Source organism: Xenia sp. Carnegie-2017, unplaced genomic scaffold (genome assembly GCF_021976095.1).
Source record: "Xenia sp. Carnegie-2017 unplaced genomic scaffold, XeniaSp_v1 HiC_scaffold_19, whole genome shotgun sequence".
Classification (NCBI taxonomy): domain Eukaryota; kingdom Metazoa; phylum Cnidaria; class Anthozoa; order Malacalcyonacea; family Xeniidae; genus Xenia; species Xenia sp. Carnegie-2017.
The window spans coordinates 10,975,875-10,991,264 of NW_025813481.1; the positions used below are offsets into that span (position 1 = coordinate 10,975,875).

At 37.9% G+C, this 15,390-nt stretch overlaps 1 protein-coding gene across 1 annotated transcript; it reads right to left on the bottom strand.

Moving 5' to 3' along the window:
- Window positions 1-2,362: 2,362 nt before the first annotated feature.
- On the bottom strand, window positions 2,363-3,978 carry LOC124439442. Its single transcript, XM_046989668.1, has 6 exons — window positions 3,899-3,978; window positions 3,681-3,748; window positions 3,167-3,604; window positions 2,891-3,062; window positions 2,749-2,821; window positions 2,363-2,592 (listed from the first exon to the last, which is right to left on the bottom strand). Exons 1-6 carry the CDS (start codon window positions 3,976-3,978, stop codon window positions 2,575-2,577), a joined length of 849 nt encoding a protein of 282 aa, XP_046845624.1. The 3' UTR covers window positions 2,363-2,574.
- Between the last annotated feature and the right edge of the window lie 11,412 nt (window positions 3,979-15,390).

The following is a 15,390-nucleotide window of genomic DNA, read 5'->3' on the forward strand; positions in this document are numbered from 1 at the left end:
GGCGTGTGGTAAAAAAAGAGAACATTTCGGAAATCACTTCATAAATTTGACGACTCCAAAGCTCACCAGCGCGTAGCACAAAATTGTCTAACGGCAAGGAACAAAATCTTAAGAATTACACTCTTGACTGCCGTATTTTTGGTGTGCTCTTTGCTCTGTCCTATATTTACACAATAATTCTGATGATAAGATCTGTCAATGGGGATAAATTTTTCCCAGAGCCCTGGGCATGGCTCATTGTAAACAATTTTTTGAAGATTTCCCAGTTCTTGCTCCATTAACATGCATAACAAGCTTGCACTTCATGTAGGTTCATGACATAAATGTACATGTCTCTCTAGAAAGAGATGGTGTAGCTATATTTTATCTTATTTATCAGCATTATAATTGAATACTGTTTGTATCATCAAAGTGCTTATATTACGAATTTTAGCCCCCCTTTTTTATGAGCTTAATTGAAAATTTGGATTATTTGAAGAACTATGACATGTCGCTGGACTTAAATAGATCAATATAAGTTCCTTAATTTTGCCTCCAAAGTCGGGTACTATTTGCGAATTTTTTACGACGCCATATTGATAACTGTGACGTAGATAGTTGAACACGTCTGTTTCCATCAATATAATATTATATTATAGGAGGTGATTTTGTTGTCGTTTTTCTTGTCTTAAAAACAAAGAACGACAGTATTTTCAATAAAATATTAAAAAACACGTTTTCCGGAAAGTATGGCCTCAAATCAGTGCTCAGATAATTCGAATTCGATGTCTGAATGCGTATCTGATTCGAGCTCGGAATCCGTGGGTTATGTCGAGCATTTAAACGACTTCGCATATGACGATGAACCGCTCGCAGGAGATGGTGATGAAGTGCATACTCCAGATGATCCCGATGGAATTCTCCCTGCGACATTAGAACAACTAAATGATGGCGTAATTCCACTCGGTGAATGGTAAGTTGTTGTTTTCTCCTGTTTGTAATATACATAAAGTTACTTTATAAACCACAATGCTCCCCCGTTTCAGGTGTAATTGTCAATGCTGTCATACCGATTTGTTAGAAGGCGCATTAGAGTACAGATGCTGTAAGGAAATAGGACCAGCTTTGTAGAAAATGATATTCGATGGCAGATTGAGACAATATCATGCATAACACAGCATGCCAAATTTGGGCCTTTAGTTCATGAGGCTGTCCTTGAAAACGTCGGGCCACTATTGAGAGATAGGAATGGACGTGCTTATCGCCGCCAAGCATCACAATTATTGAATATGTAAGACTGTAAATTGTATGAGAAACAATGTTATCATCAACATTGTTTCATTAACAATAATTAGTCCAACCTTTTTATTTACTTCAGGTACTTGAGAGCTGTGGCATACAGATGGTTGATGCGATGGTTTTGTGGGTCTATGGGATGGGAGAATACTCGGCCTTTACGTGCTTGTGTTTACCACTTTATTCGGAAAGCATATCCAAGTGGTAACACAAAAGGTTACATACCATCAGAGGGGCGATGATGGAAAGGTCTTTTAACTTGTGCACTGTAGAGACTGTTGACCTTCTTTGCTCAGTTTAGAATGGTCAGGAAATATGCCTAGAAGAAAACCAAATAGGAGATACATGGATGCACTATATAAGTTGACATGCAGTTTAATGGTTTGAAACAAGAATAAACAATAAAAACAAATTGGTGCAACTACTGAGAGGTTAAGCTGAAAGAATTAAATGAAAGAAAATCTTTTCTTCAATGTCAGTCTGGGAAAAAAGACAAAAGAAAAAATATATGGAATTAAATCATAGCATAAATGTAAAAATGGAAAAAAGCAAGCCACATAAACTTATCTTATAAGGTCTTCGCACTTGAGTGCACTGCATCCGCAAAGGGCATGTTGAGAATTAAACTACAATAAAAAAAATTATTCATGAAAATTAATTAGTTGCACAATCGAATGAGATAGTCATCTTCAATCTGACAAGTATACATACCATTCAATGTTATGTTAATACTGTAATCATCAGGAAAGGTGTTTATATCAGTGCCCAGATAGGGAGGCTAGAGGGTACTATCACTTGCCCAAGGTGAACACTCAGGCTGGTGGTGGGAAGGAGGTGCCTTACTTCTCCATTCCAGACAGGCTCCAAGCAATGTCTGACCACTGCCCTAACATCTACCAACTTCAATTTATTCTTTTTCAGTGGAGCATTTACCTCAAGGATGTCATTTCATTGAAGCTTTGATTTAGTACATTTGCGAGTACTTTTATTCCCAGCGCTATATAAAATTTGATCCGCATCATCTGTTAGGTCTTGTAACTTCTGTCTTTGCTGTTCCACTAAGGAAAAAATGCAGATCATTACGTCCTAAAATAATTGTAAACAATACCATTATCCCATACTTACAGCACGGATAAAGTGCATGACTGACATGCTTGTTCCTCGCAACATATTTTTTTATTGCCTCAGCCTTGGATCGCTTTGTGGGAAACTGGCTGCACAAAGGTTCGGGTGCTTTTCCTCTATATCTTTCCATTATAGTTGAAAGTTCTTGTTTATTAAACATGAAAAGAACATTCTTTACTTGTTCAACATATTCTACAAATTGATATGAAAAGTAATTTGTTACTGATGCTTCAATTCTCATATTTTACAAAACATTCTAAAAATTAGCACACCATAAGATGGCTTCACAGACATTTCCCGCACTACTTCCTCACCCAACTTATACTTAGGCAAATTTATGTTATACACCACTTGTCCATCCTTTGATTTTTTCGACTCACGATGAACATTTTCATTGAAATGAAGTATGGCAATAACATGTCTATCAAGAAAAAATTAAAAAAATATCGCAGCAGATGAGAAAATATATTTCAAGGCATTAAATGCTGACCTGCAAAATGTTCCAAGCCATGAAAAATGAGTCGTTTTTGGATGCCAATGGTTCATGGTGGAATGAAAGCCTTCAAGACAACTAGTCTCGCCATCTGGTGAAAGTTTGCCGATGTGTTTCAAAATGCTTGGCTTGAGTAGGATAGAGCATATCTTATCATATGCAATAGTTCCTAAAAGGTTGTGAAATTGATTTTCATGTATAGAGTTGTGACTATAGTATGACATACAACCTTGTACTATTCAATTTCCACATTAGCTGAGTATTTTAAGTTACCTATTGGTATCCATTTCCGCTCTGGGAACTGACCATGAGCACGCGATGGGAATAATGCATCGGGGTGGTTATCATGCTTGTTAGACATGTGTCTCACAGTAGATTTCCATTTAGCAACGATAAGCTCTTCAAAACCAAGTATAGTAGTCTGAGCACTCCAATACAAATGTCGGCGAATACCACCCAACCATTCATTGATTATTTCACACCTTTTCTCTTTGCCTGCCATCTTAAGTTGTTTAGCAATACTTTTATTTACATGCCAGATATCATTTAAGTGCTTTGTTTCTTTTTTTTCGTTTCGGATCCACTTTGCAATCCCTTTGTGCCTGTCACTGATGAAAACATCCATGGTAAGCACAGATTTCTCAAGAAACTTAAAAGATCTTTTTGCTCCCTCCATTTTCATGAAATTACTGCTACCAACTTCATTGGCCTAATTAAAAATCAAAATGCTTCCATCATTGAAAGTAAAAACACTACAAACAATGATTTTCATCATTCGATAATATCTGAAGCAATTCAAAATGAACCAGCTTTGATGTTGTGTTGCTCCAAATTGTGTAGACTCCATATTTTGCACTGTGCCCAAAAGAATCAAAGCGTCAATCTCCTGACCATGTCTGGAAATACGCATCACTTTTTTTCACATCTTCAATTAAGAATAGCTGGAAACAAGAAGGTGCGTTGATGCACATGATAAGTGGACACACTACTTGCTGAGAGATTCACTATGGACACACTATGTGCTTGAACATCTGCATGGCCTGACTTATACTGACACCAGACATCAATATACCAAAACTAGTCATAACGTTTCCAGCTGGATATCTTCCCAAAACCATAGGTTGGCTTCTCCACATAAAAATCTTTTCAACACATTTACCACAATTTTGCTCTTCAATGGCCATCGAAACAATGTTTTTAATGTGTACTTTTGGATTTTCAGCCTTGCAGTTAAAGCAAAATTTTTCAAATAACTCAACCAACGAGATGTAAAATACCATGAACATAGGTTGTTCATGCGAGCTTGCTCCTTCATCAATTCTGAAACACGATTAAGAAAATTCATTATTATGAAATACAACAGACATCTAATTCTTTATAAGATAAAATACCTGACTGTATTACTTGTGGTATCTTCATCTAAATCTTCACTCTGACTAGACTCTTCGAAAGAGGAGTAGTCCATGTATCATTCTCCTTCGAAAAGCTCTTCAGCACTCCCCTGCATTTCATCGTGTATATTAATGCTGGTCACCACGGATGTATTTCGATTTTCCCTGATTTCGCTTCGATATTCATTTTGCAACTTCTGGGCCTTTTTCTTCAAAGATGCTTTTGTCTTTTTATACCAGCTTAAAGTATTTTGTTAAGATGTAAGTTTTTTCTTAAAACGATGGCATGATTTACATGGAGACTGGGATTCACAAATATCTTCACCAACTGCATGTAGTTCTTCTTCAAATGGCGAATCGTTTGCTTCCCCAGTGCATACTTCAACATGCTCAGCTCCATCACTAGTAGATGGTACTTCCTCATCGAGAGAACATGTTTCCTTCAGCGATGGCTTATGGAGAGTATGTCGAATAATCTACAAATCTTAAATCGAATTTACATATGACAAAAGAAAAATTAACATAAACAAGCGTAAACTTACTTGTCTTCGCTTTCGTTCGGTTATTTCGTCCTGTAATGGTTCAGGAATCCCAGCCACGTCAACGGTTGGGATAGCATCTTTCTTCAACCTTCTTTTGAGCTTGACTTGCACGCTCAAATTAAGGTCAAATCAAGAATCTTCAAAATGTGCAGAACACAGACACAAGGTAGTGGAACCCTCAAAACCCGGTTTATGTTTACGCACAAAATTTACCCATTTTCTATGTCTTTGCGGCTCTGTTTCTTTTTTAGGAAACAGATGCATCGACATTCCTTCGGTTTTTGAATCATTGGCGCAACTAATTTGATCAGGTCTACCAGCAACACAGCGTTTTCCTCCGCGTTTCTTATTAAGATTACTCATAGAATACGCCATGTTGATATATGTGTTCAACTTTAACGTCACAAGTTATTAGTATACCGATCAAAAAGTTCGCAAAAAAATGCTGAAAATCGTGACTTTGAACGTCCGTAATATCACTTTCCCCAATCCAATTTCAGTTATAATTGCAGATTTAAAATCACTGAAACAAGGTCTTTCAATTTAGCTAATAAAAAAAGGGGGGGGGGCTAAAATTCGTAATATAACACTTTAATGAACTAGCTGCAACAGTTAGCTGCAACAATGAGCTACACTGTTTCATCGAATTATTGACGCATTGTTTGTTTGGCAAGAACTTTGTACAACTCAGAGCTACGCCTCCACCATCAGTGCTAAAGAGAGTCAGCCTCGTGACACAAAAACCAATCATACATTTCACTTAAGCAATATATTGGGAAAGCCACATTAAAAGTATATATATGTAAATATATCTCTAAATGATTCAAGATAACATTAGCATTATTTACGCAATAAAAATGTTTTTCCCAGCTTTTATAATTATTAAATCCTCTGACTTACGTTGTATTAAGCTTTGTTAGAGAGATTTCCTCTCGTTCAGAAATTATTCGTTGTCCAGGCATACGTCATTATAATAACGAAGTGTAGCCAATAAGATATTATCATGAATCATAGCATTTTAACTCTAAACCAAACAAGCCCTTGAGCAAGCGCTTCTTGAATCAATGACTCTGAAAGCAACTAAGCTACAAGTTTCTCAGTTTTCCTGAGATTTTTGTAAATTATGATCCGTTTTAAGATGTATTCAATTGTTAATTACGAATAAGTAAAGTGTCAGCGATATGATTAATTTTTAAACTTGCAAAATGATCATTTATGATGTTCTTTATTTGTGTTTATGTATACAATAGTATCTTATTCAGACAAACTTAAATATCAAAGTTTGGTTCTTTAAGCGGACAACGCCGTCACATTGTCATAACAGTGTGAGAAAAGTGACATCTGGGTTAAACAAATGCGCTACTACAAACATCAATGTTTGAGCAGATTTCTCTACAGAAACGTGATACGCCGTACTTGCAATTAATGCAACTCTGGATTTTTTGTTATTACACGGTAAAGCTCTCAAACCCAAGCCAAGTGTAGAGTAATTCCTTAAAAAACCAACGTGATAACGTCAATTGCATGTCAATGTGAACATTGCAGGTGGGATGTACAGAAAATTTTTTTATTTAGCTACTATTAACATTATTTCATTGAGAAGTTATGCTTACAACACTATTTTTTTTCAAATTGTAATTCCAAGTCGGTGCTTATGAGGTTTGTTTTCTTGGCATTTCCTACATACACATGAAACTCCATAAAAGTGACGTCCCATTCTTGTGACCAGCTGTTTTGGATTGATTGCTGATGAGAACTGGGAAGTTTTAGTGGATTGATAAAATGGTTTCTCCAAAGGAAGTGAGTCATTCTAACAATATTGTAACGTTAACTTGAACATATTTAGTGTTTTTATGATATCGTTTTAATTAAAACATCTACGCCTGTAGTTAAATCTAAGCAAGTCAATAACGTTGCAAACAAACTCTCGAAACTGCGCAAAGGATTATTGTGTCTGTCCGAAAAAATCATCTTAACTTGCGTCTATACAACATTTGACTTTATTAAAAAATTTTTAGTTCCGACTATTGTCCATTTTTTAAAGAGAATGTAATGGTCCAACTCACTTAACAGTCCACACGCGCGTCATAACTTTTATTTGTTTGGGGACAAGCGAAACTGTTTCAGACATAAGCAATCTTTCTTCATTGCCATTAGCATTTAACAGGCTCTTTCAATATTAACGCGTCGATGTAGTTTGTCAGTAACGTTGTAATTGTTATTCTTACAGTAAATAGCAAATGAAGTCGCTAGTCTCATAAAGACTGATCTCTTGACACATTCGTATACAAGAGCTCTTTGTACTTCTGTGTTTGAAATAAATTGGTCGTTTTATTGTCTAGTTTTTCCGTTTTCGTCAGATATAAAAGCGAATTCGACAAAGATGCATACCGTTGCAATAATGCAACTCCATGGGAGGTGAATACTTTTTTCAAATTGTAATTCCATGTCGGTGCTATTAAATTCGCTTTTGCCTGCGACATAACATGAAACGCCGTAAATTTGACGCTGCATTCTTGTGACCAGCTGTTTTGGAATGATAGTTTATGAGAACCGGCAAGTTTTAGTCGAATAATAGAATGGTTTATCCGAAGAGTCACTCTGACGGTAATAGTTCATAGACGATGATATACCCTACCCCAATGCTGAGCCCAGAATCGATCTCGACTCCGTCGGCGATGCCTGGTGGATTTTATTCAAAGTTCACTGGATAATGTTTTCAATATGTTTTAGTCTTTTAGCATTGTATAATGGCTATCAGTTGTACAAGATATTCCGCCTGAAGAGAACGATGAGGAAGAACTACATCAGTATTATACAAGTTCTTGTCATATTACTCGGATTGACCAGAACGCTGTCTTTAAGTATTTCGCCTTACGATATCATGAGCAACACACCAAAACGCGTTCCGTACATTGTGCCTCGCTTGCTGTTTGCCCTTGGCTATCCTTGCCTTTTTTCTGGGTTCACATTTATGCACAAGATTTTCATGTTACTCCGCAAAGTTCAGGTTATGAAGAAAAATCCAATTGGAAGTAGAGTGGTCACTATAGTTCTTGTTCTGCATTTTCTTGCGGTAATTACCGTCGAATTTCTCACAAGATATGTCAAAGGCGTGGAAGTTTTGTTGGTTCTTTGTGCCTTTTATTACTTTGTTGATGTTTGGCCACCGCTCTTTGCTAACTTATCAGTGGAAGGCGTGTGGTAAAAAAAGAGAACAATTCAGAAATCGCTTCACAAATTTGACCGTTCCAAAGCTCACCAGCGCGTAGCACCAAATAGTCTAACGACAAGGAACAAAATCTTAAGAATTGCCTTCTTGACTGTCGTATTTGGTGTAATCTCTTCTATTTTCTACATTTATAAAATAGTTCTGATGATTAGATCTGTCAGTGGGGAAGCATTTTTTCCATATCCCTGGATATGGCTCTTCGTAAACATATTTTTGAGAATTTTTGAGTTCTGCTTAGCTGCAACAATGAGTTACGCCGTTGCATCGAGTTATCGACCCAATACCCGTCTGGAAAGAACTTTGTATAACACAAAAGGTAGTTACGCTACCACAATCAGTGTTGCTTAACATATTTGAATCTTTTCTGTGACTAAAAGACAAATAACATATTTCACTTAAGCATCATATTGGGGAAGCCTTTATAAAAGTATATATGTGTAAATATATCTCTAATCTATATCTCTGTTTTAATATATATTTCAAATCTTATCTATATTTCAGTTTCAACGTTTGAATTGTTCCAATAACATGCATGTACAGGTCTCTCTAGAAAGAGTATTGCAGCTATCTTTAATCTCTTTATCAACACGATGATCGAATTACGTTTATGAGTTACGCTGTTGCATCGAGTAATCGACGCAAATTTTGTTCTGCAAGAACTTTTTATAACTCATGAAATAGTGACGCCTCCACCATCAGTGTTAAGGGAGAGTCATCCCTGTGACACAAACACCAATCATACATTCCAATTAAGCAACATATTGGGAAAGCCACTATAAAAGTAGGTATATCTAAATGTATCTTTGAATGATTAGAGATACCATTAGCATTATTTGCGCAATACAACAGTTTTCCCAGCTTTTACTTTTATCAAATCCCAGGACTCAGTTTCTATTTTGCTTCGTTGAACAAACTTCCCCATTGTTCAGAAATTATTTTTCATCTTGGAATACGTCATTATAATATTGAAGGGTAGCTAATAAGATGTCATAATGAATCAAAGCATCTTAAATTCTAAACCGAATAAACACGTGAACAAGCGCTTCTTTAATCAATGATTCTAAAAGCAACTATAAGCAACATATTTCTCAGTTTTCTTGAGATGTTTGTAAGCAATGCATCTGTTTTAAAATGTATTCAAATATAATTACAAACAAGCAAAGAGTGATATGATTAGTTTTGATACGTGCAAGATCATTCATGATGCTCTTTATGTGTGTTTATGTATTAAACAGTTAAACAGTGTCTTATTCACACAAACGTAAACATCAAATTTTGGTTATTTAAGCAGACAACGCCGTCACGTTATCATAACACTGTGACAAAAGTCACTTTTTTCTCTTGAATCAATTTTGTGAAACCTCCGTAGCTCTGGTTAGCTATAAACTACCAATATATTTTTTACTGCTTCCACTTAAATCGGGATCTAGAGGAGGTTTTAAAGCCAATGAGCTCTGTTTTCTGGGAATTAATATTTGAAAAAGATTGGCAATGTGTCAAAGCACATGCCAGTTTAATAACATAAAAGTACAAATTACAAAGTAATTTCCAGGTAACGTTTTACACAATTCAAACAAAATACTTTACAAATAAAGTTTTATGAATAGAAAAGAAATGGTGAGGTCAGGTGATAAAATGTACCGTTAACGGTGAGAAAGGGGGGGAAGGCTGAATATTTTGTGAAACTTCACATGACTACTGCCAACTTTAGAATGATTTGGTAATGTTTGCGCAGTACCTATGATACCACATTCTGTGCACGCGAATCACCCTTTGAGCATGTGAACTGAATATAAATTTTACCAAACTGCCAGTTTGCCCTTGCAGCGTCGGTAATTAACTATATATTGAACTTTATGACCTTAGCACGCGAAGTGTTCCGCGTAAATAAACCTAAATAGAAAAAAACTTCCCCCCGTACTTTTGTATTATTTACAAAGTTCTTCCTACCCTCACTCCGTTTCTCTAAGTTCAACTTATATTTTTACAATTTAAAGTACAAGTTAATGCGCAGAAGCAATAAAATTATTCTTGGCTTGTGCAATTAGCTAGCTCTTTGATTTTTATGCATGCAAAGTGATATTTTTATACTTCCCGCTCCGATTTGCTGTGGCTATGGAGGGTGATCTCCGCCAAAATTAAAAGCTATTTTTTTATTACTAATGCGCATTTTGTCCTTTGCTATGGGCATTTTGTCTTGATCATATTCCATTCTGGCATTTCATAATCGAATTTCGTCCTGTACAATTTTTATTGTTAACATTCCACTATGATGACGTAACATTATTCGTGACTCGCAAAACATCTAATTTTACTCAATCACATTATAATTTATTATAATTATTTACCGCCAAAAATTGTTAATATTAATAAATTATACTGTTGCAATATTTTATGCAATAACTATAACGACTTTGTCCTTTGAAGAAACTTTAGTGTTCCGTGCAAAAGAAACGATTTTTTTGGTATGGGGGATGATAATCGAGAGGCAGCAGCTTTACTTCGCCAAGCAGCAAATTTACTGAATCCAGACTCTTCTCGATCAGCATGTCTTAGATCTTCATGGACTGCTCAACTTGTCCAATCGTCAACACTAGACAGCATATTGCAAGAACAACATCAGGCTTCGTCATTTCAAGCTTCCACATCAAGATCATCTTGTTCGATAAGAGAGCAGAAGTTTAGGCGGTTGTTTGCACCGTATAATCGAACTAACAATGGAAAGATGTTTTCTCATCCACCAGCAAAACGTGGTCGATCTAATTCGTGGAGACAACAAGGTCGGTGTTACAAACCACAAGAAACTTGGACTCACGACTTTTTTTTTGTCTGGCAAACAATGAGCAAGGTTGTGTGCCTACTAGAAAGAAAAATTAAATTACAAAAAGCTGGTTTTGGACGTAGACGTATTTCTTTCCATAAAGATTTAAGTGCAGCCAAAGTGAAGGCAAAATAAAAGATATCTATCCCCGGCTGGTATCAGGCGGTGGTTCTGAGATATTAAGGAGTGGCTTATCACCTAAAGATTTGTATCTTATTACCTCTCCACCAAATATTGGAAATTCTGTCCACTTTCTTCTTGATAGTTCTGGCCTAGGGCAAGAAATTGCATATATTAGACCAGTTCAAGCTGATCTAGATTCCTTATCCTTAGAAACGGATGAATACGCTCATGCAGGTGACGCTCCAGAAAACGAGGTACTGTATTCATAGCTTTGAGTAATTTAAGGGATAAATCATTGTACAGGAAATTTTATATATATACATACATTGTTTTTGCAGAGATATATATATTGGACCAACAGTGAAATGCTTAAATTGCTCAGTGCAGATTCCAATAAATTCAATCAGGAATCGTATGTTTGAATGTGGAGTGGACAATCACCATAAACAACTTAAGAAGGTCAAGATCAATGTATGCTATAAGCTTGCATTAATTCCTATTACACATTTACTGTGAAAATACCACATTGTTTTTGTCCACCTACTCATTTTGAAAATTGAAAGTTTTGTATCCCAGATGATATGATAGTTTTTTATCAGGCAGGTTTTTCTAGAGCTCTATTAATGTCTGAACTGCATGAAATGTTTCCTGACCTTCATGATACGAGAGCATAATTGGATAATCGTTGATTAATAAGGGGTCTGGACACAACTCTTATTGCTGTTTGTCATTCGTAAACGAATGACCTCTGTATTTCGTCTCTCAATATATGTTTTACAAGATCATCATTTCGTGAAATAGACAAAGTCTTATCTACGACAAACAACCATTAAACCACCTAAAACGGAGGAGGAGCGAAATACACACGAACAGAACGGACGATCCAACACTGAGTAGTTGAAAACGCGACACGCCATCAGCAACAACAAGGAACCTATTTGGCATAGGGGGAGGAGAAAATCTACGAAATTTATCAACCCTACAACCCTACAGCCCTACAACCAAAGTAACGAGCATCACCGATAAATGCATCAATAACACTCCCTCCTGACCCCGAGATAAAGAAAAAATTACACTGTAAACCACCATCTTATCGATCGCGGATATTTGGCGCCATTTTCCCGGCAGCGTTGAATTACTCCAAGTACATCCCATCCACCAGAGGCAGGTCGTAACTTTACGTGTGCACGAAATTGCCGAGATACAAATGCCCCTATCCAGACTGTGAATACGAGGCTGAGGACCAACTCGCAGTGGTATTATTACAAATCCACTCGACCGGCGTTCACAACAACAACCAACGCATCAACGCCACGGCCAAGATCGAAAAGGCCAGACGACCAGCCCTATCCACGGCCGGGTCCAGTGAGGAATGGACGTATCTCCAAACACGCTGGCAGGATTATGTCGAAGCAACAAAAATAACCGGCAAAGACAAAGTCATCCAGTTACTCGAATGCTGTGACGAAACGCTTCGTAAGGACCTCACCAGAAACGCTGGCGGCACCCTCACGAACAAACCCATCGACGACGTCATGGCTGCAATCCGCGAACTTGCTGTACGAGAGGAAAACACGATGCTGGCCCGTATCAAACTACACAACATGCGCCAGGACTGTGACGAAACCATTCGCAGCTTTGGCGAACGTACTCGTGGACAAGCCAGCGTATGCAAATTTACGATTAATTGTCCAATCTGCGCAACAGAAATCGACTACACGGACAATATCCTCCGCGACACATTAACCGTTGCGATCGCCGACAGCGACATCCAACTAGACCTGCTCAGCGATAAAAATCAAAATATGACACTGGAGGAGGCATTTCTGTCATAGAAGCCAAAGAAGCCGGCAGACGTTCGGCCACCTACCTACTCAACAGCCAAGGCGTCGATACCACCAGAAGCCAATACTGCCGCGGTAAACAAGACAATATGACCCAGGGCGTGCAAACCGATAAAACTTGGCCATGTTCCTACTGTGGCAAACATGGCCATGGTCAAAACAACGCATCGGCTTTTGGCTACTCCAAAAACACTGTGAATGCCACTGGACCACTATGCTGCCACACCGGGTGGAAAATAAGCCTGGTTGGCAGCCTCTTCACACATGCCGCTGAATCTCGATATGCACCAATAGAAGGGAAGGCACTGGTAGTCGCAGACGCCCTCGACAAAGCCAGGTTCTTCTTACTCGGTTGCACCAACCTCACAATCGCTCTAGACCACAAAACTCTTCTCAAACTATTAGGTGATCGGACATTGTAGAACATCCCAAACGCCTACGCAATCTTAAGGAGAAGACACTGAGATACAGGCTCCAAAATGATCCACATTCCTGGTATCCGTTACAAAGCTGTCGATGCGATCTCCTGCCACCCCACAGGTCCAGAGAACCCCACCATGCTTCGTCTCCAGGACGACATAGCAGAGTAGAAGGACACCACTACACACACCGGCTTTGACGAAACCATCGCTTCACTCGCTTCTCTAGCACTTACAGACGAATGCACTACTGACGGTGGACCAGAATTCATCGCCTCCGTTGCATTCCTGCACTCAAATTGCCGCGCTGAGGTTGCCGTTAAAACTGTGAAACGCCTCATCATAAACAATACCGACCCCACTGGTAGCCTCAACACAAACGCCTTACAAATTGCTGTTCTACAATGTCGTAACACGCCTGATACCGTTACGAAATTATCACCGGCCCAATGCGTCTTCGGTAGACCCAATAAATATTTCATACCAATTTTCCCCGGCCGTTATAGGCCACACGCAACCTGGAGCGAAACACTCGACGCTCGAAAGGAGGCTTTACGAAACCGGCACATGTGAGCGGGGAAAAGTTGGTCAGAACACACAAGAAGATTACCACCTCTGTCCATTGGACATCACGTAAGAATACAGAACCAAGCAGGACCGTACCCTACGAAATGGGACAAGACTGCAACAGTCATCAAAGTCCTTCAACACGAACAATAATGCGTCAAAGTCGACGGGTCTAATAGAATCACACTAAGAAACAGAAAATTTCTCCGTCAATTCACACCTGTACCAGAGCGGCCACCCAAATATACTATTGATACGGACCTTCTGCTGATACCAAAAGTCTCAACGGAGATCCTTACTCCCAACAAGTTGACACCAGCCAACAGAAAACCAACACCGTCATTACCCCGTCTAGGACCGGCGACACAGACTGATATCCCGGAGCTAGCACAACTACCGAACATAAACACCGCAGATGGAACTTCACCAAACGTAACCAAGATACTTGAGGATGAAAAGAGAGCCTACACCAGCGACCACAAAGCCTAGCAAGAAAGCACCACTAGCTCTACGCAGATTACTCTATTTCAACAAGAAAGGCCTGCTAGAAAATTGAGAGGATGAACAAATATGAAAGAACAACTTTATATTACGCTTTCCTATACTAGAAAAGACTTTGGGAGATACAGCATAATGGGATAATCGTTGATTAATAAGGGTCCTGGACCCAACTGTTATTGTTGTTTGTCATTCGTAAACGAATGACCTCTGTATTTTGTCTCTCAATATATATTTTACAAGATCCTCATTTCGTGAAATTGACTAAGTCTTATCTAGATACTGCCATAGAAGAAGCTGTAAGAGTTTGTAAGGGAGACATTGAAGTAGCAGTTCCATCTTTGTTGGATCACAGTAAGTATTTCATCGTTATATCAAGTTCCATGTATCATATTATCAATACATTTTGTTCGTAGCATAGACTCCATTGAGGCTGAATGGTGGTGTGAAAAGGCAAATATTTATTTTTCATTTTTTTAATAACTACCTCCAGATAACGAATGAATTAAATTGTTTATACATGTAACTTCAATTATAAAAGCAAAGGAATGTTACTTAAAGAGGAGATGCCTAATTATGGTGCATTTGATAGCGCAGACTCAGATTCAGAAAATCTTTAGCAGGCAACAGCAGTTCTTCTGCGAAAAAGTACAAAGTAGTTAATAGGTACATACATGCTGCTAAACACTCATAAGTGCAACATAATTGCAGCATTTATCTTAATTATTTTCAAAAGAAACGAGTTGTAAATGATTTGACATAGTTTTCTTGATTAGTTAAAAATGATGCTTTGCTTCATGCATGACTTTTAGCTTGTTGTTTTAACTGGCAATATGCTCCTGCAGCACAATTTGGTCTCAATATGAACATGCCTAATGTGATTTTTGCATGTTGTACTTAGGTGTAGAAGTTGTGATATTGGTAAGCTTAGTCTAGCACATACTTGCTGGGTTGTATTGCTACATTAACCATTTGACTGGTTTTCTATTTAAGAACAAAAGAAGACAGTCATTGAAGAGTATCGAGATGCTACAATTGTCAGTGACAGTCCAGTTTTTCG